General features: G+C 39.8%; 1 protein-coding gene across 2 annotated transcripts in view; it reads left to right on the top strand.

The window, feature by feature from the left end:
• Window positions 1-4,370: 4,370 nt before the first annotated feature.
• Window positions 4,371-27,809, top strand: part of SLC24A3 (solute carrier family 24 member 3) — a 199,601-nt gene continuing 176,162 nt past the window's right edge. For both annotated transcript variants that reach the window (XM_088131436.1, XM_088131435.1), the window contains exon 1: window positions 4,371-4,806. In XM_088131436.1, the coding sequence (XP_087987562.1) occupies window positions 4,659-4,806 (148 nt within the window). In that variant the 5' untranslated portion in view covers window positions 4,371-4,658. The remainder of the gene's footprint in view (window positions 4,807-27,809) is intronic.

Genomic DNA, 27,809 nt, shown 5'->3' with positions numbered 1-27,809 from the left:
AAAGGACCAGGGATCAAGTTCTGCAATTGCATTTTAATACTAGACTGAAGATTGACAATGTGGATATAATTATATTTTAAAAAATCCGTGTTAGAATTTTACGCAAGAGAAAGGACCACTTCTTTTTGACAGAGGTATTAAAACAGAAGAAGATTTCGTTTCATTGGAGGGAGTGATTTTTACTTTCCAACAGAAAAGATTTCAATTGAATTATGTTCATAAAGCCAAAGAATTTCTGGAAAAACTTAAGGGAGACCTGAAGAAGATGCAAATGGAGGAGGATGAGCAGACAATCTCAAAAACCAAACAGGGCCTGGAGGAAGATGGACAAGAGGATTCTGAGTTGGATGCTACAGGTACAGACTTTTCCAAATTACTGGCTTAATTATGGATTACAAATAGCTAATGTGGAATATTAATGGAGCTAATGCTCCACAAATGAAAAGTGCTTCACCATTTAAAAAAAACTTAAACAATATGTAATTTGTTTACAAGAAACTCATATTAGAAAAAAGGACATCAAATATTTGATTTGCAGGAATTTGGGACAAGAATTTATTTTGGCAGGTCCAAAAAAAGTTAATGGAGTTGTGCTATATGTTAACCCACAATTAAAACCAAAATTAGTATTGGCTGATGATCATGGTAGTTGAATTACAGAGACTTAAGACATTAACCTTGGGACTTTACAGTCCAAATGAAGATAAAGGAAAAATTTTTAAATGTCTTATGGAAAAACTGACAACCTTTTCTTATGAAAATTGGTGCCTGATGGGAGATTGGAATGGAGTGGTATACCCACAATTGGATAGAATATCAGAGAAGGAAGTTAAAAAGAATCAGGGTAAACTACCTAAAATGTTTTTTAATTTGTTGGACAATTTGTCTTTAGTGGCTATATGGAGACAGCAAAATGGCACTTCTAAACAATATACTTATTTTTCAGAAAGACACAGTTCTCAAGGATAGACATGATTTGGATTTCAAAGTCCTTGGCTGTTAATACTTCTAAAGTAGAGATTCTACCAAAGACTTTTTCTGATATTAACTCAGTGAGTTTGATTCTTAAAAAAAAAAAAATCTAATTCATTCAGATGAAGATGAAATGTTGCTTCAGAAGGAAGAGATAGTGGAAGATTGTAAAAAAAATAATTTCTTTTTGAGAATAATTTAAATAAATTATGGACTTCAGAATGGTTTGGGATGCAAGCAAAGCTTTTATTAGAGGGTATTTCATATAGTGTAACACTGAGTTCAAAAAGAGTAAGAGAGAATGCAGGCTATTTTGGAGGAGATAGAGGAAAGAGAATGAATTAAAGTTAACACCAGAAAAGTTAAGTATTTCAAACCAAATTAAACTTCTACAGCAACAGGTATCCATGTTAACAGTGAGTAAATTGGAAAAAAAGATGAACTATGCCAAACCAAAAAAAAATTGAATTTGCAGATAAGCGGGGGAGATGGTTGGCATATAAATTAAGAAAGGAGAAAGAAAAGAAAATGATTATGAAACTTCAAGAGGGTGATACTGTAATAACAGATAATGAGATTATACAAAAAATCTTTCATCAGTATGATTCTACTTTATATAAAAGATAGGATCTCTCTCTGGAAAAAATAGATGACTACTTAAAAAAACAAAATTTGCCAAACCTTTCAGATAAGCAAAGGCAGATTATGAATGGACCTAGTTCATTTCTGCACCCAGCCGCTGATCAGAACATCCTCTGTCTCACATGAGTTTGAGGAAAAGGAGAAAAAGAAAGGTGGCTGTCAGCCCCACTTTAATTTCACACCTCTGGATTCCTCTGGAAACAGCTTAACTGAAATGATAAACATCAGAAGGGATAAAATAGAGTCCTGGCAACTTTGCAGTACAATTGCCATGCTATGGAGCAATCGTCCCACTGCACCAGCTTTTGAAATCACCCATCCAAAGAGGAGTATGACCACTGCATGTAGTCCTTCTAATGACCAACGCAGACAATTTATCCATAAGGATACTCCAGCTGTTGGTACTGTACAACCACTGAAAGGTACAGGAAAATCTTTGTGTTGACAGATTTCATCACGTATCAGGCAGTTTCCATGCAGAAGGGAACTTAAAAGTAGAGGTGCACAAAACACTTCAAATCTGAAAATAGGGTGTTCTGACCTTACTTGATACTGCTTTGACAGTTGTCAGTAAACCCTGGAACACTTCTGGTAAGATTGGAATGGCTGCTGAGAACAAAAATTGCATTATTTCCAATTTGAAATGGTTTGCATACCATTACTTAAAGTCTATGATTAGGGATGCCTGGCACTGACATCAGCAGGATTATTGCTGGCTTGGATACTAAAACAGGGGAACTGGAAACCCTTTGTATTGTCATGTCTTGGTGAGGCAAAGGTATGGGCAGAGGTGTCTCTCTGTCTCACTGTGTGTTCACTGGATCTTTTCTGGAGCTATTTATGCAGCAGCAGAAAGTCTCTGATGGGAGGGCACTGACAATATTTCCAGTCACATTGAAGGCATGTTTGTAATTTTTGTGTCACTTTTGTCTTTTTTTAATTATTATTATTATTATACTTTCCTTTTCCTGTTTCATGCTGAGAACTCATGTGTTCTGGCGGTTATTCCATTCGTATTGATCTGTTCCCTGTTCCATCCAGGGAAAGATTACTCTACCAATTATCTTTGAATGGTTATGTCAATGTCAAATTGTTGGCTTTCAATAATGATTCCATGTCATTCATTAATGCGTTATCCTGAATATTCTGAAGACATGTTTTAACCATATGTGGGCAAGCATGGTTTATAATGTTGCATTTTCCTTGTGGAGAGTCTCTGAGAAGAAATGTGATTTTAAATATTTAGAAAAACATGAAGGAATAAAACTCAAAGTTTTGTGTTTTGGGGAATAAACAGTTATACCAATTTACTGCCTTTACCTCTATTCATTTTGGTAATAAAAATCTCTCCCTCTGCTCCCATCTGGTCAATTACCACCAACTTTCTCAGGGGAAAGATAATTCTGTTGTTGCTAATTATTTCAAATGGAGCAATTTTCAGTTTTATAGCTAGTATGTACAGTAGTCATCTTTGTGTCACTGTCTGTGCCATTAACCCCATCCATAAATGTCTGTTATATCCCCAAGGGGATTCCTGTGGGAGTCATCTTCCTTTGCAGATGGAGCAGATCAAGCCATTTGGACAGACGGACAGACAGACAGGAACCCCCTATCTCCACACCCTCCATCTTCACCTTCCCTTGCAGCCACATGAAAACGATGTCAGGGAATAAGAGCTGTGTGCAACCTAGAAGTGGTGCTCCTGGCATTTTCTATGACACAGCAAAGGATTCCCAGGCATTCCTCTTGGATCCCACATGCTGCTGGTGATCTCACCTCACTGCTTGTGTTGCTTATGCAAGCTGAATGAGCCCTGCAATAAAATGAAGACAACATCCTCTCTTTTTAATCTCAAATCCATATTGAAGCAAGAAGTTTATTAGGCCAACGGTAGATTTGTAAAATAAACCCAAGAACCCTTGCTACAATTAGGTGACTAAATTGATTAAAAAGCCAGAAAAAAAAATGGGGAGAGGGATAGAATTATTGGGGCTGATATTCAAAAGTAGATCACCAACGCTTTTCTAAAATGAGGAAAAAGTGAGAGTACAATTCTTCCTTCCTTGGAAGCCAGATTTACCACAATTGTTTAGATAGGACCAGGCATCCTATCTTGGAGCTGGTTCAGGCAAGATGACTTGAGATGACTGCCTGATGACTCTTAGATAGGAATGAGCTATGACGTGACATCATAGACAGAACTGCCACATCCTCACCACCATTCACGACTCAAGTTGCTTTTTTCTCAGATTCTTTCTTCCATGTCAGTTGAGTTCTCACATTCAACTACCTCTCTCAACAGATGTTGGTGAGAAATTAAGCCACATAACAGATAGGCGCCATCCTTCAATGATCGGGGTCAAGTACTCTGTACATGCTCAGGGTTACTTTTTGCTTTCCGGTCTAAAATTCAGCAGACGCTGAGGCTAAACCCGGAGATAAATGAAAGCGTGCCCTACTTATGGGCCGGCGAAAGCCGTGAAGAATTTGCCCAAGCCTCTTTTGGTCCTCCTAAGCTTTGCTTAGAGACAGGAGTCCCTTACAACGCGAAGCTTTCCAGGCTGGATCATTAGGGGACTGAAGCGGGCTCTGGCGGCGGCAGCGGGGCGTGGACTCTCTGGCTGTCCCCAGCAAATCCACCGGTTCCCCAAGAACGGGATTCGCTAGAAGAGGCGGCGACAGCAGGCGGGACGGCCCCGAAAACGCCCCCGCCCCCAGCCTCGAGGAGGGGGCGGAGTCGATCGGCGAGAGGGGCCCCGATCTACGGATCTCCGCCGCTGCCAGGCCGGCTGGAGCGCTAAGCGTAACAGCCGCCAGCCAGGGAGCCCTGCCTATGGCGCAGCGCCTCGCCCTCGCCGAGCAGCCGCGCGCCCTCCGGGCAACCGCACTTGGAGGCGGCTCGGCGTGAGCGGCGAGCGAGGCGAGGCGAGGCGAGGCGAGGCTCGCTCCTCACGGCCGAGAGGGCTGACAGGGCGCTTCTTGCCTTGCTCCGGGAGCTGGCGCCGGCATCCTTCGTGGCGCTCTGCACCGCGCCGTCCTTCGAGATGCTGCCGCCGAAGAGGGGCCAGGCTTGGCGGCGCAGGAAGGAGCTGCGCGTGGGGCAGCTGTGCGTCCTGGCCTCGCTGCTGGGGCTCCTGCTGCTCGCGTGCGCCCGGGCAGGCCAGCGGGCTGGCCGCTCAGACGCCACAGCCGGTGAGTAAGAAGCGGGGAGTGAAGCTGCAGGGTCGCGGAGCTGGGGCGGAGGCGGAGAAGGGACTCCGCAGCAGCCGGAGATGGAGACCTGCCTCCCGGCAGCCGCGAAGGGAGTAGCGACGCGGCTTTGGGGAGAAAACAGCAAGCCGCCTGAGCAGCGTGGAGGTGGTCTGCTGCAGCCATACCTGCGAGCGGGTTCGGTGATCGAGTGCCTTGTCTGGGGGCTTCCCTCGTAAAATGCCGCGCACCCCATTTTCTGTCCTTCGGACGAGGGGAACCTCCCGGGGCCCTGGAGCGCAGCGCCAGTCTTCCTGCTGCTCGGGTTCCTGTGTTGGGTTGGGGGGGGCGTGGGCTTGCGGGATCGTTCGCCCTTTTTCAAACGGGGAGGGTGGGGAGAGCTGTCCCTACCGCCACAATCTTTGGGGTTGTCCTCGGTCTCCTTCCCCCTCCGTCGCCCTACCTGGCAGGTGCCATTCTGTGGCTCCCGTCTGCAGACGGGGAACGGAGGTTGCGGGAGCCTTCGCTTGGAGGCGGCAGGCATCTCGGGTGGCCGAGTCGGGAACGGCGAACAGGCTGCAGTATTCTTCCCCTCATTTCCCCGAAGTTCTCCTGTGCCAGCCCCGTTGGAATGGGCTGTGCACTTGCTTGCTCCTGTCATCGGTCCCAATAATGTGCTTTTTCTTACAGAAATATTCCCGGGAGGTTGTAACCTCTCTTACTGAAGAATAGCAGGAAATAAGTGGCACTTGGAGTTTCCACCTGATTCATTGTATTTGCATAATAGGTTTAATCACCAACTGGCTAACTATATTTTAATTTAGCATGTTTTGTGACCCCATCCCATGAGGGTTCAGTGAGTTAAAAGAACCTAGGGAATGGGACTGAATAAACTGTGTTTCATTTAACCATGGGTAAGCATGTTGTACAAACATGGCCAGTAAGCTGTCTTGGGCTGTCCTGAAGTTAGCTTTTCACATCACTGACTTCTGTGTTCTCCCCACCTATGGAACTTCGTCGAGTGAGTTAAAGAACTATTAGGATAAATATTAAATGGAAAAGCTAGGATTTGTCTTGGATCCCTGCAACTGAAGGGACTCTATGCACATCTCAGTGTGGGACTGTAGCCAACTGCATATATCACCAAACTAACCTTCATTCAGCTTGTAATCTAATAAATGCTTTTAGAAGGCTGTAATATTTAGATTATATTCTTGTACTCACTTTCTGGCTAGGAATATCCCTAGGTGAACTCAGTGGGCCTTAAGAAGACATGTTGAGGATTGTGCAGTTAATGAAACCATTTATTTAATAATGTCTTTCCAGAGTGTCAATAATGTATCCTCCTTCCAAACAGTACCTTATGCTCCATTCTTCCTTCCTATCCCCCCCAATCCCACCTTGACTAGTGGGGAGGGGAGGAAGAAAAGCATTTAATGGAACGCTAAAGTTCAAGCATCTTCCAGTGCCATTACTAGTCCTCACCTAATAACCTACTAATCTCTTCCAGCTTGGCATGGAAAAAGACAATTAGTCTGTCCTCCATCAAAGTCATTTAGCGAGTATTTTTGAGCACGCTGCAATTTTTCAGATTTTCTTGGCCATGTATTCTGTTGAAATCAGCAGGACTTATTTCTGAGTAGCCTGAGCTAGAAAACACCATTTGGATCGAGGTGGTAGTTAAACTGTATAAATAAATAAACACTTTTTTATTTGGAGTGCTATATGAGTAGTTTTATCTATTTACTGACTGATCAACTGATTCTTCAGTTGAAAAGATAGAATGGATCAATTAACTTTTCTTCATTAAGGTGGCAGACTAAGTTTTTAACTTGCAGGCTTTGGGCCATTTCATAATAATCATGCTTAGCATCTCTGCATTGAGCACATGCATTACCTTGGACTTTTTTCAATGGGGCAGATGATAATGATTCCTTATACAGATACAGGGTAATGGCAGAGAAGGTGTGGCTTTCTTTGTAGGTTCATGACAGAGATGAGATTTGAACAATTCCATCTATTGCTTAGCTAGTCAACAAGACTGCTCTTGTTCTACTGTCAGATTGTTTTTTCAAGTTTAGAATTCCTTGGAACCATGATTTTCTGATGCTGCCTCACCAGCTGGATTTTATGGTCGCACTTGTCCCCCTGGACTTTCATAGAAGAATCTGCAATACAGGATTACTTGGCATCGCTGTGACAGCCAATCAGCATTTTCAGGAATTATGTGTATCTGTTCAGCTACAGTTGCATAACTAGTGGAAAGGCTCTTCATTAGATTTCTTTTGTAATCCCCACTATGCTGCTGGATTTTGTGAAGGGAAAGGCTGTTTACAATATATCATCTACCTCTGAACAAAAGAAAAACCATCTGCCTTTGGTTTATGTTTCATAGAACACCATAAGAGTCACTGAGTCACACACACAGCCCTGGAGAGTGAATGGTTTAGCATAAGTTAATACAGTTGTGAGGGCATGCAGTGGAGAAACTCTGAGCATGTATGCAAACCTAGACTATTGTCTTGCCCCTGCTGGTGTTAATGTGTTCTCCGGAGCTCTGGTTTACCCACAGAGAAATGGGAGGTTGGCCTGGTATTACATAAACCTGACCTTGATTTGTGTCTTGCAGACCTGATGCCAAACTCTCATTCATCTGAACTAGCAAAAATGAGATTTTTTTTCTCCTATAGTACCCATTCATAAAGATGTTAGCTTTGACCATGAGAGCAGTTGGGTTAGTTGCATCCCACTTACAGGTAGTCCTTGGGTTATGACCATTCGTTCAGCGACTGTTCAAAGTTACGACAGTGCTGAACAAGGGGGACTTACGATGGGTCCTCATCATTTCAGCTGTTGCAGCATCCCTGTGGTCACACGATCATGATTTCTGACATTCCCTGCCAGCTTCCTACAAGCAAAGTCAATGAGGAAGCTGGCAGGAAGTCAGGAGTTGCGATCATGTGAGGTCCCCACTTAATGACTCGTGTGGTCCTCGTTTAACAACAGCAGCCGGGACTTAGTGACACGGTCACATAATGTCACACTTTACAACCACATTGCTTAGCAGTGGAGTTCCCAATCCCAATTGCCCTTGTAACCCAAGGACTACCTGTACTATTCTAGTGCAGAGTACCACTTGACTACCACTAGACTCAGCACTCCAAAGAACACACAAGAGGCTCTGCTGTCTTTCCAGGAGAGCTGTACTGCCACTGGGGAAATGCTAATTTCTGGTTACTGCTTCAATATTAAGGGGCTCAGGGAAGGGGAGATGAAATCCCACCAGCAAGGGCAGAGAAAGGAAAACTTTTTTCAAGGCGTTTTTTGTGTGTGTGCCTTTACGTGACTCTTAGCTCCTGGCAACTGCCTGGACTAGTTTCTGCAGTATGCTTAGCAAGATTTTCAGAAGTGGTTTGCCATTGCCTTCTTCCTTGAGCCCAGAGAGAATGACTGGCCCAAAATCACCCAACTGTGCCTAAGGTTGGACTAGATCTCATGATGTCCTGGTTTCTAGCCTGGTGCCTTAACCGCTATACCAAACTGGTTCTCTTGTTTCAGTTGTGTGTCTGTATCTATATCTATACATCTATATATACACAGAGACTTATGTGTGTGTGTGTGTGTGTGTGTATACACACGTATTTATGATATACTGTATACACACACACACACTTGTATAATATATATTATATATGTATATTCACACACACGCATCAGAATCCCTTCCATAGTTCAATAAATTCTACTGCTGCTAAGAACATTTTCATTCGTAACATGTTTTGCCTCCTATCTTGGTTTTCAGAAGAGTTAGACACTGTTCTTTTTTTAAAATGAAACCTGGAAACGGTGGCCTACATTCAGTTATTAGGGGAGCCTTGGCATGTTGCAATGCCTAATGCCCATCTGGATTCAGTAGGTACAAGTTTTGTACCACAATCTAATATGCCACAGTCTTCATGAGAAGAAACAAGTTCTCTGAGTCACCTCTGCTGTACATATGCTTCAGTCTGTTCAGTGAATGTGCATGTCGCTCAGAGAAAGACCCATCAGACTGAGGTTCTGCAATTGGCAGGTCCTGGAACTACCATGTTGTTTTCCAGTAAGCACATCCAACTACTATGCATGAGAGACTTATTATTATTACTTTACTATGACTAAAAGTAATTCTGATGCATCAAGAGCTTCTTTGAAAATTAGGATTGTGGATCATCTTGGAAATTGCTCCACCACATGATACAATGCTACAAATAACTAGCTCTGTGTTAAGATTATAATAATTTACTCTGTGCAAAATAATCATACATAATGTGCTTTCTTCAGAATAAACATTAAAGAGACATAGTTTGTAGGGTTGTTGCAAGGTAAAGGCTGAATAATGTATTTATGGAGAATAAGGACTTGAAAGTATTGACTAACATGAACGTGACAGCTATATAGTTCATAGATTTTTTTTAATATGGTCACAATAATTTAGAAATAATATTTAAATATATTTCTTTGTGAAAGAAAAAGAAAAAAAGAAAGTGTCCAAAAGGATATTTTCTGCTGTGGGTACAACTGTTTAAATAAAAATAATTTAAACTACATAATACTTATACAGATGCTTCATTCTCTCATTGACATAAATGAGACCCCAACTGTTTACTTTTGGCTAGATTTATTTCATTTTATTTGCTACATTGTTTCTTTTCTACATACAAACCAATTATGATTTAAGATAGATAAAACTGAAGTTACAAATACACATTGATCAGTTCTACTGAGGTAAATGATTGCCTTTGTAATAAAAGCCAAAGGATATTCACTTTCTATCAGTAACTTTAGCATCTGAATTGCAGCTCTGTTTGGGGACAGGAGCTGAATGGAATAGCGCAATCAACTGGTCTTCAGCAACTACGTAGGGCAGTGTTGTCCAAACTTGGCCACTTTAAGATGAGTGGACTTCAACTCCCAGAATTCCCCAGACAACACTGACGTAAGGGAAAGTTCCTTCTGATCTATTAAGTGGATTTTCCACATGTCTGTTTCTTCTTTCTACTTGCATTGCATCTATGTGTATTTGTGTACATGTGTGTACTAGGAAGCTCAAGGTGGGTTGCTTACACTCTGCTGTAGGTCACATGATGTGGAGGGAGGTGGGAGGGAAACCTAGAACACAACAGTTAGCAGTATGCCAAGCATCTGACCAACTGTTTCTACCATAGGGACGTATTGAAGGACTTTTCGCTGGGATTTGTTTTCTGCAGATACCAGACAGATCATCTGGTCCATTTTCAAACTTGATCTTTGCTTTGCTGGCTTCTCCCTCTGTACCACATCTGGTCTCATTCTGTTTAGTTTGGGGGAGGTTAGTCTGCTGATGGATAGACAGACAGTCCCATTACATAGCTTCTTTCCAATATTCCATTGGGTTGGAAAGAATAAAAAGATTGCATCCATTTTTGTTTTTTATATAACATAAATCTATAATGTAATTTGGATTTTCTTGGTGGGGAGTTTAATATGACCTGTCAACCCATTTCAAAAGGAAATGTAGTTTAATTTTTGCAAGAAAACAGTTTGAAACTACGATGTATTGTTTATACATTTGTAACTTGTTTTAGTCATGGCTGTCTTTAAGTTTTCTGTCTGAATAAGAATTTTGGATTATTCCTGATTGGTTTTTGAAGTTGCCCATTTTGGGGGTTACTGACAAAAGAAATGAAAGAAACAAAGCACAAACTGGGTAAACAATCAGTGAATACTTCACTGCTCTGAAAAACTGCTCAAATTCATACATTTTGGTAAACCAAAATCCAAACACACCAAATTATAGCTTAATGTGATGGATGAATCCTAATCCTGACTCTGTCTGGCTTTTTGCTTGCTTATTTGATAAACTGTAATTAAAATAAATCCTAGATTATGTGCAAATATTAAAGCAGTGTGGTTAATCCAACAACAAACTACCTCAACTTTTAGCAATATGAATGAGCCAGGCCAATGTTTATAAGCTGCCATGGGAACTTAAATTCTCATATTGAAGGATAAGTCTATACTTGTAGAAGCTTCCCCCTGCAGGTATCCAGGCCCATACATAACAAAGCTACGTTAGATGAGAAAGAAACTGTATGACCTTGGTGCCACCCAGTAATAACGTATACCCTAGTGTTAAAACATGAAACATTGAGTTTTAACTGTGGTGATTATTACAGCAGGTGAAGATTATCAGTATACTGGGATAGTTGTAGCAGACAAACACTGTAAACAACTGAATAAATAGTTATTTCTCCTTTTCTGTAGGTTAAACTTAGCTATTTCAATTCATTGTTTTCATGACCTTTCTCCGTGAATGATCTTGTTACAATGACATATCCTGTTGAAGTGTCTAGTGTTGCCTCTTTGAACTATGGTATCCCATCTGACTCTGGTCCAGTGCATTGTTTAGTATAAATTCTTTAATCATTCTTCAAAGGGCCACTGTCTTGTTAATTCTTCCTGTCTTCTGTGTAGTATACCTAATGTACTGAATTCTTCTTATTATCTAGATGGAACATTTGTGTTGTACCCTTTCCCCTAGAAGCTCATAAAAATGTACATGGAATAATTTTATCCTGACAATAATCCAAATATTTTCTAAGACTTACCCAGAGGTCTTTATGACTTTGTAGAAATTCCAAGCCAGGTCTTTCTAACCTACTTTCCAATTCTTTGTCCATTACTATATAATCTTGGTTGATATATCATGCTAAGCCATGGTTTGTTAAACAATCTGAAGCTGTCTTGTTCTCATGTAATGCTAAGCCCCTAAGATGGTGTAGAAATCAAATAGCTGGGTGCACTGATTACACTAAACAAAATTGTTGTACAGCTTAGCATGGTATGTGAACTCAGACACAAGTTTCATTTTATTTGTGGTCCATTTAGGTTGTATGTGGTCTTCATTTTGGCTTTATAGAACTACTGATGCCTAATGTTATAGTCTTGAGATACAGACACAAGTCTCTCTCTCATACACACACAGACACACACATGTGTACATAAACACATGCACACACCACCACCACCACCACCAAAAGCAAAACACAAAGCTTTATTAGTATTACAGACCAGAATTTGGATCAAAAAAGCAAAGAAAGATTAGATATAGTAATCATATCTATACAATTTATTATTGCCAATTTTAGGGCTTAGCTTTTCTTATCTCATAGAACTAATAGTGGCTATTTATTTATTTATTTATTTATTTAAAACATTTATATAGCTGCCCATCTTAAAACAACACTGGGAGGCTTATAATGAATAAAACAATATAAAACAGTGTAAAACCAATAGCCGTAAAACTAAAAACAGAAAAGCCTGGTGCCACAGCCATACTTCTCTGATACACCCACATTCTCGTCCCACCCTGACCTCACCTTATCCCAATGCCTGGGGGAAGACCAGGTTTTAAGTGCTGTCTGGAAGATAAAAGGGTAGAGGCCTGTCAGATCTCAGGGGGGAGGGTGTTCCACAGGGCAAGGGCTGTAACAGACAAAGTACATTTCTGAGGACCCACAAGATGGCAATATTTAAGGAAAGGGACCTGGAACGTGCCCACCTTATCCGCTCTGGTGAGATGGACAGATGTCCTCAGGAAGAGGCGGCCCTGCAGATAACCTGGTCCCATGCCATGTAGGGCTTTAAAGGTAATAACCAGCAGCTTAAATTGCACCCAGAATAAAACTGGGAGCCAGCGTAGCTCACACAACAGGGGTGTAATATGAACAAACTTAGAGACTCCCGACACTGTGCGAGCCACTGAATTCTGGACCAGTTGTAACTTCTGAGTGGTCTTCAAGTACAACCCCATGTACAGCCCTATGTATTTTTCAGTATATAAAGTATTGGATTTGCTCTCTAGGTTGGTTATCTAGAAGCCAATATGGATGTTAGTGCTGTTAGAAAACACCGTAACTTTCATTTTTGGTGGTTTATAACCATCTGTTCCTCCCTATATGGGCTAAGGCATTGAGATAATTTCTGGGGATGATCTTTGTTAATGGTAGGATTGGGGCATTGTTGGTATAGAATAAGACGGATGTTTGGCAGACAGTTTTGGGTATGCAAATCAGTTCCTGGAGATGTTTAATTAGGCAGTGTGTGTGTGCCTGTGTGCGCGTGTGTACACACATGTATGTATGTGTGTACATCTGTCTGTCTGTCTGTCTGTCTGTCTGTCTGTCTGTCTGTCTATCTATCTATCTATCTATCTATCTATCTATCTATCTATCTATCTATCTATCTATCAATCATCTCACAAATAGGGGCCAAGAAACTCTTCTTGAAGAAGCTATGCTCTTTGGCCTGAAGTACTAAAAGACTGAAGTACTTTACCAGCCTGTGCCAATACCAACCCCTTAGAACCAAATATCCCTGTTGATGACACCCAGCTGACAAATGTAAACAGCTTCAAATACTTGGGAAGCATCATCTCGAACGATGGATCTTTTGCCCAAAAAGATGGATCTTTTTGACTCCAGGATTAGCAAGATTAGCCAGGTCCTGGGTCAGCTGTGTATTAGAGTACTCAATCAACACAACATCCATACTGTATCACCACAAAGCTGAAAGTCTACAGAGCTGTGGTTATCCTTTCTCTCCTATATGGATGTGAGTCCTGGACTCTGTACCAAAGGCACATCAAACAACTGGAGAAATTTCACATGCACGCTCTCTGTTTCATCCTTGGCATTCATTGGCAAGACCGTGTCTCCAACCTGGAGGTCTTGTGCTAGACTCTGCATTTCCAGACTGGGACTGCAGAGCCACCTTTGCTTACTGATGAACTGCACAACAGTGTGTCTTCTTTGAACCCAAAGGACTACCTATACATATCTCTCTATCATCTCTCTTTCTGTCTCTCTCTCACACACAAATAGGAGCCAATAAACATCCTTGTCTTACTCCTTTTGTAATTAAAATTGGATTTGACAGCTGTCCAATGCAACTAAATCTGATTTTTTAAGATTTATATTTTCATATAATTAACAACAATAAATGTTTATCAGTAGTTGAGTTTTTAAGCTTGCTGTGTAAGATGAGTCAAAGCAACTCTGAAATACAGGAAGGCTACAAATATCAAATGTGTGCACAGTATGTTTGTGTTTGTGTGTGGGGGTGTATTCTCTCCTCTCCCCATGTACATATCTGTTATCACATAAATATGCACAAACATACACACATGTGTTTGTTTTAGTGATAAATACTGAACAATAGTAATAATGCTAGGCTCTACTACACAAAAAATGTCACAATCTCTCATACACAGAAAGCACATGAAAGGTAAGAGTAAGGCAGCAGTTATATAGAAAGATGTTATGCCCTCTAGGATTTGATCATGCAGTTTATTGACAATCCCACAGAGAAGTCCGCTATTACCTGACCTGAGCTACTGTACAGTCTCCCAAGTGGAGTTTCTGTACTAGTGGTGGTGTGGTATGACTGGGAGCAGAATTACAATATAGCCTAATGTGGGGACATGGATTAGATGATTATTAATTCAGAAGTGCTTCCTATTGGAAACAAAGGGAAATAATTTTCTTGGGTCAGTGTTTAATTATTCTTTGATGAAAGGTAGCCATAGATTGAAATTGTGCAATAGGGTTTTCCCCCTAAATCCCTGTTTTGCTGCCCCTGGAGTTTCTTTTGCTAAAAAACTGGGACATAGTCTCTTACCATTTTGTACTGGGAAAAATTTGTACTGGGAAAAATGTACTGGGAAAAATTCCCTGTATCATCATAACACAACCCTGTCCTACCTATTGGTGCCCTTGGTTCCCCCTAAAATACACACCCCAAAATATGAGACCAGGCATGTGTGCTCCTGTTCCAGGTTTCCTGTATCAAAGCAATGGTTCTGCCCTGTTTCTGCTCTTCTAGTGATGGATCTTCACATCTGGAGCAGGTTGATGGCAGAGTGTTCTGGTGATGCATCAAGGGAAGTTCTGACATGTCCCTTGGGATCTTAGTATCTTATCACAGTATTATTTTATTGTCTGATATTATGCTGATGTCCGCAGGGCTTCAATCAAAGCCAGCCCAATTCCAGTGTAAGATGATGCCCTAAAACAAGGCCGGGTAGACTCTGAGTTTGTTGGATCTACTTCTTTTGCGTTTATAACCCCAAGATCCAGAAACCTGAGTCAGGTGAACAACCCATTCTCTTAGAATTAAAGAGAAGGATTCTGAACCCAGCTACTTATTTTATGCTGGCGGGAGCTCACCATCTTTCCATTTCAAATGCATCTCCTGGATCCCCCAATCTTCATTTCAGCTGCGTAATTTATTCAGAATTGGAATGGGAGGGCGGAGAGTTATTTTGTAGTTGAAGCATAATGCCTGAATATGGCTTTAGTATACTGAATACCATTCCTGATATTTGGTAAGCTTGTGAATTTTAATTATTAGGCATGCAACTGAAAGACATTACACAGATTTCCTTTTTTGGGCACGGAGCAAGTGGTTTGATGGAGAGTGTTTGCTGGGAGAGACGCTTGCTCCCAGCTGTTTGGATCTCTTTGGAGGTGTTTTGTTTTTTGCTTTGAGCATACACACACCCCATCTGTTTTCTTTTTCTTTTTTGAAGGACTTCACTATCTAAAATGATGTCTTAATAAAATAACATTTCCTTCCTTGCATTGCTCAGTACTAGGTGCACTACACAGTAAAAATAAAATAAAGCTATTCTGGACCAAGGCAGTTCTTTATCTCGAAAAGATGAATTTTCCATACATTAAAAATGAAGTGTTCTGGCTGCTGATGAGTGATTGCCTTGCCTCTCAAGCAGGAATCTGTCCCAGTCCCTGCAATGTTTTGATTTTCACTAGAAATGGTGGAGATTGCATTTGAATTTGTTAGATAGAGTTTCTAGTCCATCGCTGGATTTCTCAGAGCATTAAGCACAACCAGTGAGTCTGTATGCCTCTCTACTTCAGAGGAAAAGAACAATACAGTTCACTAACCCTCTACGCCTGTCCAGTATAAATCTTAACTCCATCCTTACTGAGAAAACCGGGGGAAGGCGTTCAAGGCAATTCTATCTGGCCGCATAGATAAGGGTGTGTCTATCTGTGTGTGTGTGTGTGTGTAAATAAAACACAGACAAGAATCTTTACTATTCATAGAGTCAGATTATTCCAGAGATCAAGCCACTGTTAGCTATATGGATTCAGATTGATATATTATTTACATTTAAAACAGATTCTTTAGGTGTTGTATAATGTAACATGACAGTATAAAACAAACATATAAAAAAACACCACCAAAAAAGTAATGTGATAAAATTTGCAGAAGCAAATAAAAAGTTGTTAAAATAAAAAGTTGTTACAAAGTCAGGCTGATAAAATACAAATAAAATAAAAAATATAAAATTAAACTAACCAGGCAATAAAATTAAACCTAAGCCAACAAACATACTAGAGGCATTAAGGTAAAGGATTTATACCTTGGGAGAATAAAAATATCTGGACCTGGAAAGTGAAAGAAAATAATACTAGTTCAGTCAAATGTTCCCAAGGATTTCATAACTGAGTCATCTCTGAAAAGCCCTTGTTTCTAGCAGTTTCTTCTGGGCTTCAGCACAAGGGGACCTTGGAGAAGAACCTAAAAAGAGGATCTTAAGGCATTAAGATAGGAAGAGACAGTTCATTAGATTGCAAGCAATTAAAAGCGCTACTCAACATTTTGAATGATGGTCAGAAATGAACAGGGCAGCCATATAAATATGACAAGATTAGTGTCAACTAAGTCCTGGTTAAAACTTTCCTAGCCATTTTTTGCACTAGCTGTAGTTCTCAGACAATCATCAGTGGTGGTCTTGTGAATGATTCACTCCTCTAATCTAAATGGAAGAGTTCCTAGAGCATGGACTGCCATGACTACATGGTCTATCTTATAACTGGAGGAGAAGCTTAAGCTAGTAAAGGCACTTGCACCACAGAGGTACTGGTGCTAATTAAGCAGTGGTGGTTCCAAGAACTTCTCTTCTTCAGTCAAGCTGTTTTTGAGTAAGCCAGGAAAACATGAGAACTAGTGCCTAAGTGGTCGAAGTGTTGGACTGGGTCAGGGGAGATCCAACTTCAAGTCCTTATTGAGTGAATCTACTTCATATGACTACCACTTAGAGCTCTTAGAGAACAAGTGAGTTACAAATGTAATATGACACTGATTCAGCCTTGTTTGGAACTGCAAATTGCAGCCTCTTTACCCTTTGTGCTGTGAGTTTGCAACTATGGATTGTGGAAATTGATTCTTGGAGAGATGGGATGGGTATAGATGGGAGAGATTCTTGATTCTTGGAGAGATGGGATGGGTATAGAAAGCACGGTTGCTGAAAGTTCTAGAATTTTTGAAAGGATGTTTTCAAATGTTTCTGCAAGCCCTCAAGATATCTAAAGCCCCGTAGTAAAATTATGCTGATGGATGAATTGAGATGTTCCTGGATCCCCTGCTAAACCCAAATGATAATATTTTTAAAAATGTGCTGATTTTTAAAATTCAAGTCTATGTGATGAAAGAAGTATAGTGTAAAATTGCACAAAATCTATCTAAGATTCCATAAAATCTATGGAAAATGATAAAAGGAGCCAGTAAAATTACAAATGGAATAAATAAAAATCAGCAATTTTAAAAAAGTTTTGCAGGCCATTTTAAAACTTAAGAAGGGAGCATAAATGCTACCTGGCATTTCATTCTGCAGAGGGGGTGTCATAACTATTAAAGCTCTGTTTCATAACATTACAATTGTTATATCTTTTGATCGTGGACATGTGAATGAAAAAACTATATTGAATTGGTGAATGCAAGCACCAAGGATATTAACTGAACACAGGGTCAGAAGCTGATTTGGTGATTCAGAAACAGAATTCAGTTCCTCTCAGACTAATTTGTTCCTCCCACAACTCAAGTCCCAAATCCAAATCTTGATCTGGAAATAGAAAACCCCATCTCTTCCATATTGATCATTTGGAATCAATAAATGGATGCTCTTGTTTTTCCAATTTGGAATACTTTGTTGGAATACTCTGGTGCATGGCTTTTGTGCTGAGTGCTCTTAAATGTCATATTATTAGCATTATTAATGTTTTTAAAAAGTGAGCTGCCAATAACCTAGAGGAATTAAATGATTTTTTTTTTAGACAAAACTGTTTCTTCAGAGATGAGATATGCCATGCTTTAGATTAATATGTTGATGGAATTTTGTTCTAGAGAAAATTTTAGAATGTAGGGTTTTAAGAAAAAGGGCTGTTTATGTCTGTTGTTATTATTTCACATGTGGAGGGGATTTTTTTTTAAAAACGACATACACTAGACATATGGCACTGGCAAAGGGGCTTGCCAAATTACAGAAAGATCAATGCAGCAACTTTAGCAGACATGAAGTCTTCAAAATAAATTTTGAGAGGTGGGAAGGGGAGGGAAATTATTTCCATTTCCTTTTCTTCTCCCTCCTTCCCCAGGTTTTTGCCAATAATTTGTATAAATATTGCCTTCATAAAATTTCGAAAGGAGAGACACTAGGGCCAGGAGAGTATAGCTTTTTTGTTTTGTTAACTGGCACCAACATTACAGAGTGTCAGTACAGCAGGAATTTAGTATCAAAATTAAGGGAAGTGATAGTATCGCTCTATACTGCACTGGTGAGGCCACATTTGGAATACTGTGTCCAGTTCTGGTCACCACAATACAAAAAAGATGCTGAAGCCCTAGAAAGAGTGCAGAGAAGAGCAACAAGTATGATAAGGGGTCTGGAGGCTAAAACCTATGAAGAATGGTTAAAGGAACTAGGTAAGCTTAGCTTAACGAAGAGAAGACTGAGGGGAAACATGATAGCAGTCTTCCAATACTTGAAGATACGCCACAGGGAAGAGGGCGTTGATTTATTCTCCATAGCACCTGAGGGTAGGACAATAAGCAATGGGTGGAAGCTCTTCAGAGGTAGATCCAACCTGGAAATAAGGAGGAATTTCCTGACAGTGAGAACTATTAAGCAGTGAAACAGCTTGCCTCCCAGAGTTGTGGGTTCTCCATCGCTGGAGGTTTTCAAGAAAAGATTGGACAACCATTTGTCCAGGATGGTATGAGGACTCCTGCCTTGGGCAGGGGGTTGGACTAGAAGACCTCCAAAGTCCCTTCCAACCCTATGATTCCATGATTCTAGGATGTATATCGACATAAATGCAGAGTCAGATAGAAATAAACATCCAACATTTTTCAGATAAAAACTGTTGTTTCACCCTCCCAAGGTCCAAAGATTTCATTAAAAGTATTTTACATTTTTTGGGAGAGAAAAGCACTTAAATACCGTAACACACTTTTGATATACTGTACTATGACTTAAATCTCTCTCTCTTTAAATACTGTGATTGGAGAGCTGTGATTAAACCATTTATTTGTTCTTCACTCACAGACATCTAATTCAATACAGTACTTACCAGCTTGACCAGATCCAGTCAGTGAATGCAATTTTAAGAACTCTCCCAGGGCACTCCTTGAAGTGCCTTTGAAGGGTGTTCCTGAAGCTTCCTGTCATACATGTATTAGGTCTTCCCTGGTACATTTTCTTATGGTGGAAGCCATCGGATGGGTTGATAAAAGGCATATCACCCTTCCAAAGAGAAGAACCACATACTCCATACAAACATCTTGCTGTCTCATTGTTTTGATCCAGTGTCTGTGTTGGTTTTTGTGTTTGAAACTGGTTTGGGAAGAATTGCCCATGTTATATACATACATATCATTATTATGGTCACTGGCCAAAATACATCAATCAACAGCGAATGGAACAAAATAAAACAATTCGTGACTAGGTAATTAATGCAATCAAAGCTTGTCTAGCTTTGCAGACAGTATAACCAAATTTGGCCACATTCATAGAAACAGAATCATACTGGTCTGATAATAATTGTACATAAAATAAATCGAAATTGCCTGGGCACTTTATGATGTGCGGCAGGACTTCTGTTGGTCGGAAAGTATACAAGTCAAGTAAAGGGTAGGGAATCAGTGCAAAGTGCCTCTTTATCCTAGGTGTTACTTTGCAGTGGTCTCACAGTCCCATAGGCATTTGCATAGATGTGGCCTCTGCCCTTAACATATGCTGTTTCTTTCTCAGTTGCAGTTTAATTCTATAATGGAGTTGTCATGTTGTGATGTGCAATATTTTCTCATGCAATACTGAAAACATTCCTGATGTATTTGATGGGGTAGCCTCTTCTATACAGTAGTTGCTCACTGTGACTTCTTAACACCCTGTGCATTTATTAGTCATAAGCCATTTCATAAAAGGAGTCTTCTAGGTATCAGAGATGCCATTGATAAAAAGCCAGAGTTAATATTGTATAATTATAGCAAGCATATAAAGTACTTGAGTTTATAATGGGATGTATGATAAATTCCCTTCCCTGCTTCTCTCTCCTCAAATAAAGCCATTTCTATCTTTCTATATCACCTTGCAATGGCTACTCAATTTTTTCTCTTGGATCATGCTCATCAGCCAGCATGCACGTTAAATGCCATGTGCTCATCTAGTCAAGATATTGTAGTGGGAGCACTGACTGATACTCTGAAACAGAGCAGTTATGATGAACCAAGGAAGCATTATCTAATTAAACAATTTTTGCATTTCATAAGGATGAAGCCACAATTTCATGATCAGCAATACTAATGTTCTTCTATCAATGCAAATAATAATTGAGAAGCCACTAAACAACTGGACAGATTGCAGTATTCTGTTGAATGTCTTCTCAAAAGTAGCATAATGAAAGCATTAGAAGAGTCGCATCATGTTAAATCAGAAGACCAAAGGTATCCCTATTCCAGCATTTTAATCTTACAGTGCCCAACCCCAATAGCAAGCACTTAAGCAGAATATAAGTACAATAACACCCTCCTGCTTATGTTCCATGCAACTGCTATTTGAATGTACTCTACATCTGCTGATTCTGGATGTAACATAATAGCTATTGTGATGTATATTTTTAATGACTTTGTGCTATCTTGTGACTTTGGGTGGCTAATAATACATTAAAACAATAACAATAATATTAGGAAAGAATAAACAACCAACAATTGTAATCAAAGATGAACCCAATGAAACAATAGAGACCTCTCAATAGGCATCTAACCTCCTGACTCCCAGGCCCTGGAGCACATCCAGGTCTCCTTCCATGAATCTGACAACATCTCATATTTTCTATTAATGAGGAAGAGAGACAAAGGATAGCAGTACTAGAATTGAGTAAGGTTCTAAAGCAGATCATTCCTCATCATCAGAACTTAGTAAAATGTTGAAAATTTTGTTCAGAAATTTTGATAACAAATTATGGTATAGGAGTGAAGTACTATGAGAAAAACAGCAAATTTGTAAAAGCAAGCTTTTGGATTTGTATATATGTGTGTACAGAACATGAGAAAAAAACAGCTGCTCATAGAATCATAGAATCGGAAGGGATGTTAAAAATCATCTAGTTTTGGTGCAGGATCCTCTATAGCATCTCTGACAGATGATCACCCAATCTCTGTTTGAAGATCTCTAGAGGAGGAAAACTCACTACATCATGTGGCAGTCAGGAAGTTCCTCTTGACGTCTAGCCTGAATGTACTTCCCCATAGTTTTAACTTGCTGGTTCTAATCCTGCTTTCAGAGGCAACAGAAAGTAGCTCTACTCCCTCTTTTATGTGACAATCCTTCAGATAGTTGAAGTGCGCTGTCATATTTTGCCTTAGTCATCTCTTCTATAGGCTGAACTTGCTCAGATCCTTTAACTGTTCCTCATAATACTTGGTTGTAACCTCATCAACTTACCTCCTCTGAACTTGCTTCAATTTGTTGCTGTCATTTTTAACTGGGCATGGTCTCCCCAGGGCATAGTTGAGTGGAACAATTACTTTCTGTGGTCTGGACTCCGTGCTCCTGTTAATGCACCTCAAGATAGCATTTGTCTTTTTAGCAACTGAATCACACTGCTGGCACATGTTTAACTGTGGTCAATAAGAACAGCCAGATCCCTTTCACATATACTACTGCCAAGCTAGATCTCCTCCATTCTATTCTTCTTCCTATCCAGATGCAGAATTTCATATTTCTCCCTGTTGAATTCCATCCTATTCATTTTAGCCTACTGCTCAAGCCTATCTAAAAGTTAACTTTATTTAAGTCACTGGTATTTAAATAACAAGCTCATGTTACCTGCAACCATGATAAAAAGATACTCCTGTATAATGATAGATACCTAAATAAGTTGAAAGGTACTTTATTTATGTAATAGAACTTTTCTTAACTTGGTATCCTTCAGCTGTGTTGCACTTTGACTCCTATAATCTCCAGTTTGTACATATGGTCAGATACTTTCTGTTCTTAATGATAGAATTTTTGCAAATAAAACGTGGGAAACTATGATTACTTAGATATTTTAATCATTCAGCAAATACATTTTAAGTGTACACCTTAAATGTAAGATGTGACTGATATAAAGTCATATTCATTTATTTATATATTTGTTCAACTAATGTCCCATTACATACTTCACTGACAGCTAATAATTACAAATTTTGATAAGGGTAGCATAATTAACTCAATTATGATTACAAAAACATGTACCCAGACCCAAAGTATCAGTGAAGCCATGCACTAAAAATTGCACCAGTGAGTGTTATTGGAGCAATGAGGCTGCTATAGAAGTTCACTTATTCTGTTCATGCATTTAGCTTTCATCCAGAATGTGCAGGAGAAGCTGCCAGAGCACAACTGACCAACTGGCACCTGGGGCTTCAAGAACACATTTATTTCCTCCTCTGCTTGGAGCCATTTTGCCACTTTTTCTAAATGTGTGTCTTTTAAAACAAAATCAAACAAATAAATGTATACACAGTGCTTGAAAAGGACATTTAGAAAGTTGGTCAGTTAGCCTGCCTGAGAGGTAAGGCTGAGGACTGAACAACATTTAGTATTTCAGAGAGTGGGTCAGTTCCCCTGCCAAAGGCAAAGGAAGCCGGGCTGCACCAGGGGAGGAAAACTGTGTTCAGTTGGAGCCTGCAAACACACTAAAACGGTATAATCTTATTCTGTTCCTAGATTCCTCTTTTTGCCTGTAATATTCCTGTTTTAGCAATCTATTTCAGAAAAGTCACCGGGGGGGGGGTTCTGGTGTTCCAGTTGCAGATTTTCTTTTGGAACAGGAAGCCCTAATGGCACTGATGGCCTAATGGCCCTTAACCCTGAGAATAGACTACCGCAATGTGCTCTACCTGGGGCTGCCTTTGAATACTTGGAAAGTATCGTTGGCACAGACAACCGTAGCGGCCAACTTGCTGGTGGGTGAAAGCCATTTTAACGGACTAAGATTGGTTTTGTGGGTGCTGCATTGGTTGCCAACAGGCTTCTGAGTTCAGTTCAAAGTGCTAATTGTAGAGAGTAAGGAGATATGCAAGAGCCATTACCTAGGCAGAAAGGGCTGAAGCATTTTTTAAGTCCCGAATGAGTTCTGAATAGTATTCAGAAGTGACTTGGGCAGATGCCTCCCTAATTCACTGAGGTATAAGGAGGAGGGGGAGGTACCTCAAAATCAGACTGGCAAGATTCTGTTGTTATAATCAGTCTCAGTGGAAGTAGTATTAACCTACCTGGGGAGATGATTTTTTGGCCTGGTCTACCTAATGGGGCTGGCATAATAATAACCTATGTCGTCCTATATGCCTTGGCTCCCCATGTGCTTAGAACCTGTCTTCTCCAAACAGAATTTGCCTCTCCTATGCAGTCCATCCAGGAAGGATGCCTTGGGTGCCCACTGTGGAAGGTGTGGGGGTGGAAGCCTGAACACAGCCCTTTTCAATGGCTGCCCCACTGCTTTGGACCAGTGTGCCCCCAGCGGTCCAGATGGCTCCCATGCTGTTGAGTTGCAGAAAGGTGTCCAAAATGATTTCATTTTGTGGGTTTGTGACTACTGAATGCATATTTTTCATTATTTTTTTTGTTTTGAATGGTTAGTTTTTTAACCATAACTGTGGACCAGCATTTCTGGGTTTTAGTGGAAATTATTCTGTTGTTTTTATTCTGTTTTATGGTTTGTGAATCACTTGAGTCCTGTGATAAGGTGGACTATAATTTGTTGCAATAAAAGTAAAAAAAAAGTCTTTCCTTCCTCTTACAAGACGAGTGGGCAATGGCATTTGTTCAATTTAATCTTTTTTTTTTTTTTTAATACTGATTGATCAGCAATCTTGATCAGCTAAAGATGATAACTAAAAGCAACGAAGCAGCACTTTCTTCCACAGTGCCGGTAAGTTCTTTAAAAAGAGGGGAAAACCCGGACATGGAATCACTCTCTTTGTGCTCATTCCTCCAGCTCTGCAAGACTCTGCTGCAAGTTTGGTTGCTTCCCCACTTTTACTGGGCTGGGAGAAGCAGGTAAAAACACAGAATGTGCAATTAGCACTATGGCTTTGAAAATAAAAAATACAATCTCCACTTGCATTACAATGTACATATTAAACTTCTTAATTGATTGGCTTCAACGAAAGGTAAAATACTATATATGCAGATGTTTATGTAGATGTGGATAGCTCACTTATGACGGATAACTATCAAGGCATAATTCGTAGGGATGTGCATGCCTCATAAATGTTCTGGGAAAAGTGCAAGCATGGCACCTCTCTGTTAAAGCAGCCTCTCATTTTCAGGTATACATATGAGCCTGAAAAAAAGTGCAGCTGCTTTAAGGAGTCAATGCATTACAGATAAAGCACCCCCCCACCCACTTAGAAGTCTAAAAAAAAGATGTGCTTTAGCAAATAACAGAGAGGCGCCATGCTGCTACTTGTGCAAGCTGCAAAACATTTCTTTCCAAACATTTTTGAAGTGTGTACAACCATACTACTACATGTGGGAAAATACAGCTGCTTAGTAATGTGTTGGACTGGAGGATGAACTTGGATTTTTGAAAGGATTCAGAGTTCAAAATGGTATCGGAAGATTGAATAAATCAGGAATGCATCTTCAAGATTTGCTTTAATCTGTAAACTATATCATTGCTGAGGTTTCTTCAGATTTGCTTCCCTAATCTTCTTTCCAGTGTGGGATGTTCACATACGAAGCAATTCATCACTGACATTTTTCGGCCTCTGGAAGTCATACCACTATCTTTGGTGTTTATTGAAATTATCTCTGAAAAGAAAGAGCTATCCATATCAGGCTCTACTGAAAATAAACTAAAAACATTCTGCAATTCCACTCTTGGATTTCCCTTTGAAACTATACTGTGGAATATAGCAGGAGGTTTCTGCTTTTTGCCTCTCTAACTCTTTGTTCCCTAAGAAATGTTCCAGATTCTGTAGAAAGGAGGAACGCACAATGAAATGCATTTTAAATAGTCACAGTGGAGGGTTTGTAAGCAAGCAATGGAACTCTTTTTCCTTGCATGTAAGAAAGTGACACTGACGCATGAGGATAAAGCCCTTTTCTCTGACATGTTAATTTTGCATGTGCCAGATTCTTTTTAAGGGAGAAGGATTTTAACTTGCAAATACCCCTTCTTCCTACCTGAAAAGCCACCTAGGAAAAATCTTTACCATTTGATTCTATTTCAGTTTATAGAAAATCTTCATCAGCTGAATGTACTCAACAGGCTCTTTATATTGGGGTCTGTTAACATAGTGTTTTGTGTGGTTACTGACCAAATGACACTTTGCGATTTGAATGTGTGTATTCTTTAAAAGTTGTAACTCATCATGACATCCCCTGGATAAATATTTCAAATAAATAAATTGCATGGCCGGCTGGGGAATTCTGGAAGTTGAAGTCCACCCATCTGAAAGTCGCCAAGGTTGAGAAACACTGGCTTAATGATTTATCAGAAAAGCATGAGAAAATCAGCATGGATAATCTTTTATGTATATTAAATACATTGATATGATAATATTAAATAATTACCATGAATGTCAGAATATTTACTATTTCTTACGTTCTGTCATGTTTGCTGTTTCAGGGAGCTTCCAAGCCACAGGGGGCTTCCAGACAGAAGGATCTCCAGTATTACAAAAACAAATGAAACTGCAAACTATTGTCTATATTTTTGGCTACCAGGTGATTAATTTGGTGTGCAAATCTCACTGGGTTCTGTCTGTACCATAGGCAGGGCATAGCTGAATCAAGTCAGTGACAATAACTCTCCCCTTTCCCCACCCTAATGCTCCTATACTTTTTTACACACACACAGACTTTTCTCTAGGGTTGTTCTCTTCTTCCTTAACAACATGCTTGTGCAAAGGTTCGGTATGAGACAATTTTTAATTTTTTACTTTTATGAATTTTTACTGCAATACATATCATATTTTTAAATAGATATTTGTGCTAATCTATCATTGGGCAACCGCCAACGTTATATATTTAGTTATTAGATTTCTCCTTTGTATTTATTTTGTACAACTCAAGGCAGCATGATAATGCTCCCTCCTTCTATTTTCCCCACAATCACGACCCTGTGAAGTGGGTTGAACTGATAGGGAGGGATTGGCCCAAAGTCACCCAGCCAGCTTCCATGACAGAATTAGAGCCACCATTGCAATAGGCTGGGCAAAGTTAAATCTTGTTTCATTAGCCACCATCATTCAGGAATTCCTTCTCCAATTGTGAAATAAAGGAGGGGGGGGGAGATTTCAATTGATGCCATTTTTCTTTTTATCTCATGCTGTCTCTGTGTAATCATTGTCTCAAATTCCAGTTTGAAAGGAAAACTTCAGCGACCCTCTCCCAGACCTAAAGCAGCCTTTTAAGAAGCCTGCAATATTTTTATTTTGTTAGATAAGTTTAAAAAAGAAAAAGAAAGCAACTACAAGAAAAGAACCAATCAAGGAGGAGCAACCAGAAATGGCTTCTGCCTTTCTCAGGGACAATAGCCATTGTGGCTTAACTCTATATTTATATGATTGATACCTTAATATCAGATGATTACTTGCTTCTATGAAGAAGGAGGGTATTGAAGATAGTATCACAAACCTCCTCCAAGATTACATGTCAGTGGAGTTGGTTCACCCAGTCACAGCCATTTATCAGATACAGAGAAATCAAAATGCTCATTGAAAATCCTAGGGATGTTCACAGGATTCAGCTAAATCCTAATTCAGATTGGGCTGTCTCACCATATTAGGTGTTATGCTAGGTGACCTTCTGCTTTGCTTACAATTATTGCCTGTTTAATCCCATGAAACAATTAGGAACTTTTTATTGGCTGCAGCTTCGCCTACTGCAGCTGCAGGGCTGGCACCTGACTTTCCAGCCAAAAGGAACTAATTAAAGATTGAAAGCGTACCATAATTTAAAGTCCTCTAACAAGAATTCATATTTAAGTGTTTTTTGTCATAATCTTGATGGAAGTTTCTCACTGTTTTCTGCCACTACCATTTGCTCCATTCAAGATATCTGTCCTTCAGTAATATGAGTTTGTTTCATTATCATATGCTAGCTATTGATACGCTTCTGTTCTTCATTTGTCTCATATCCTTTTAAACCCTAGGAGTCCTGGGATTTATGGGACCTCTTTCACATCTGAATATTTGAACTTGAACTTTGAATCTTCCATCTCCTCCTGCAAAGAGATTTTCCTCATGCTCACAATGGAAGGCTCAAAAAATACTGTCAGAAATCATTAGAGAAAACTTTTATGATATCTCCTTTTCCTTCTCCTTTTGGATTTCTGTAAATTATGTTTTAATTTGAATAAGTAGCTTGTAGATTTATTTCATTTTGCTAATTGTCCACCAGCCACAGGGTAGGATGGGGGAAGCAATTTCCATTTTTCTCTGACTTGATAGTTGGCTGTACACACCCATCCTTCATCTTTCATGAGATTCGTATTTTCTGTGTTCTTTGAATTAGTTTGTCTACAGTAAGATGCCTTTTAGAAATTCAGGCTGAATGACGTTTCAGATCCTTTTTCTGTAACTATTAACCAACCCCATTCTCTCAAAGATGGAAGTTGGTCCACAATCTG

The sequence above is a fragment of the Python bivittatus genome, unplaced genomic scaffold (assembly GCF_059951505.1).
Source record: "Python bivittatus isolate LINGU-HERP-01145 unplaced genomic scaffold, Pbiv_v1 ctg000960_np1212, whole genome shotgun sequence".
Classification (NCBI taxonomy): domain Eukaryota; kingdom Metazoa; phylum Chordata; class Lepidosauria; order Squamata; family Pythonidae; genus Python; species Python bivittatus.
Note: the sequence above shows the minus strand (reverse complement) of the source record. Positions and strands in the feature narration are given on the sequence as shown.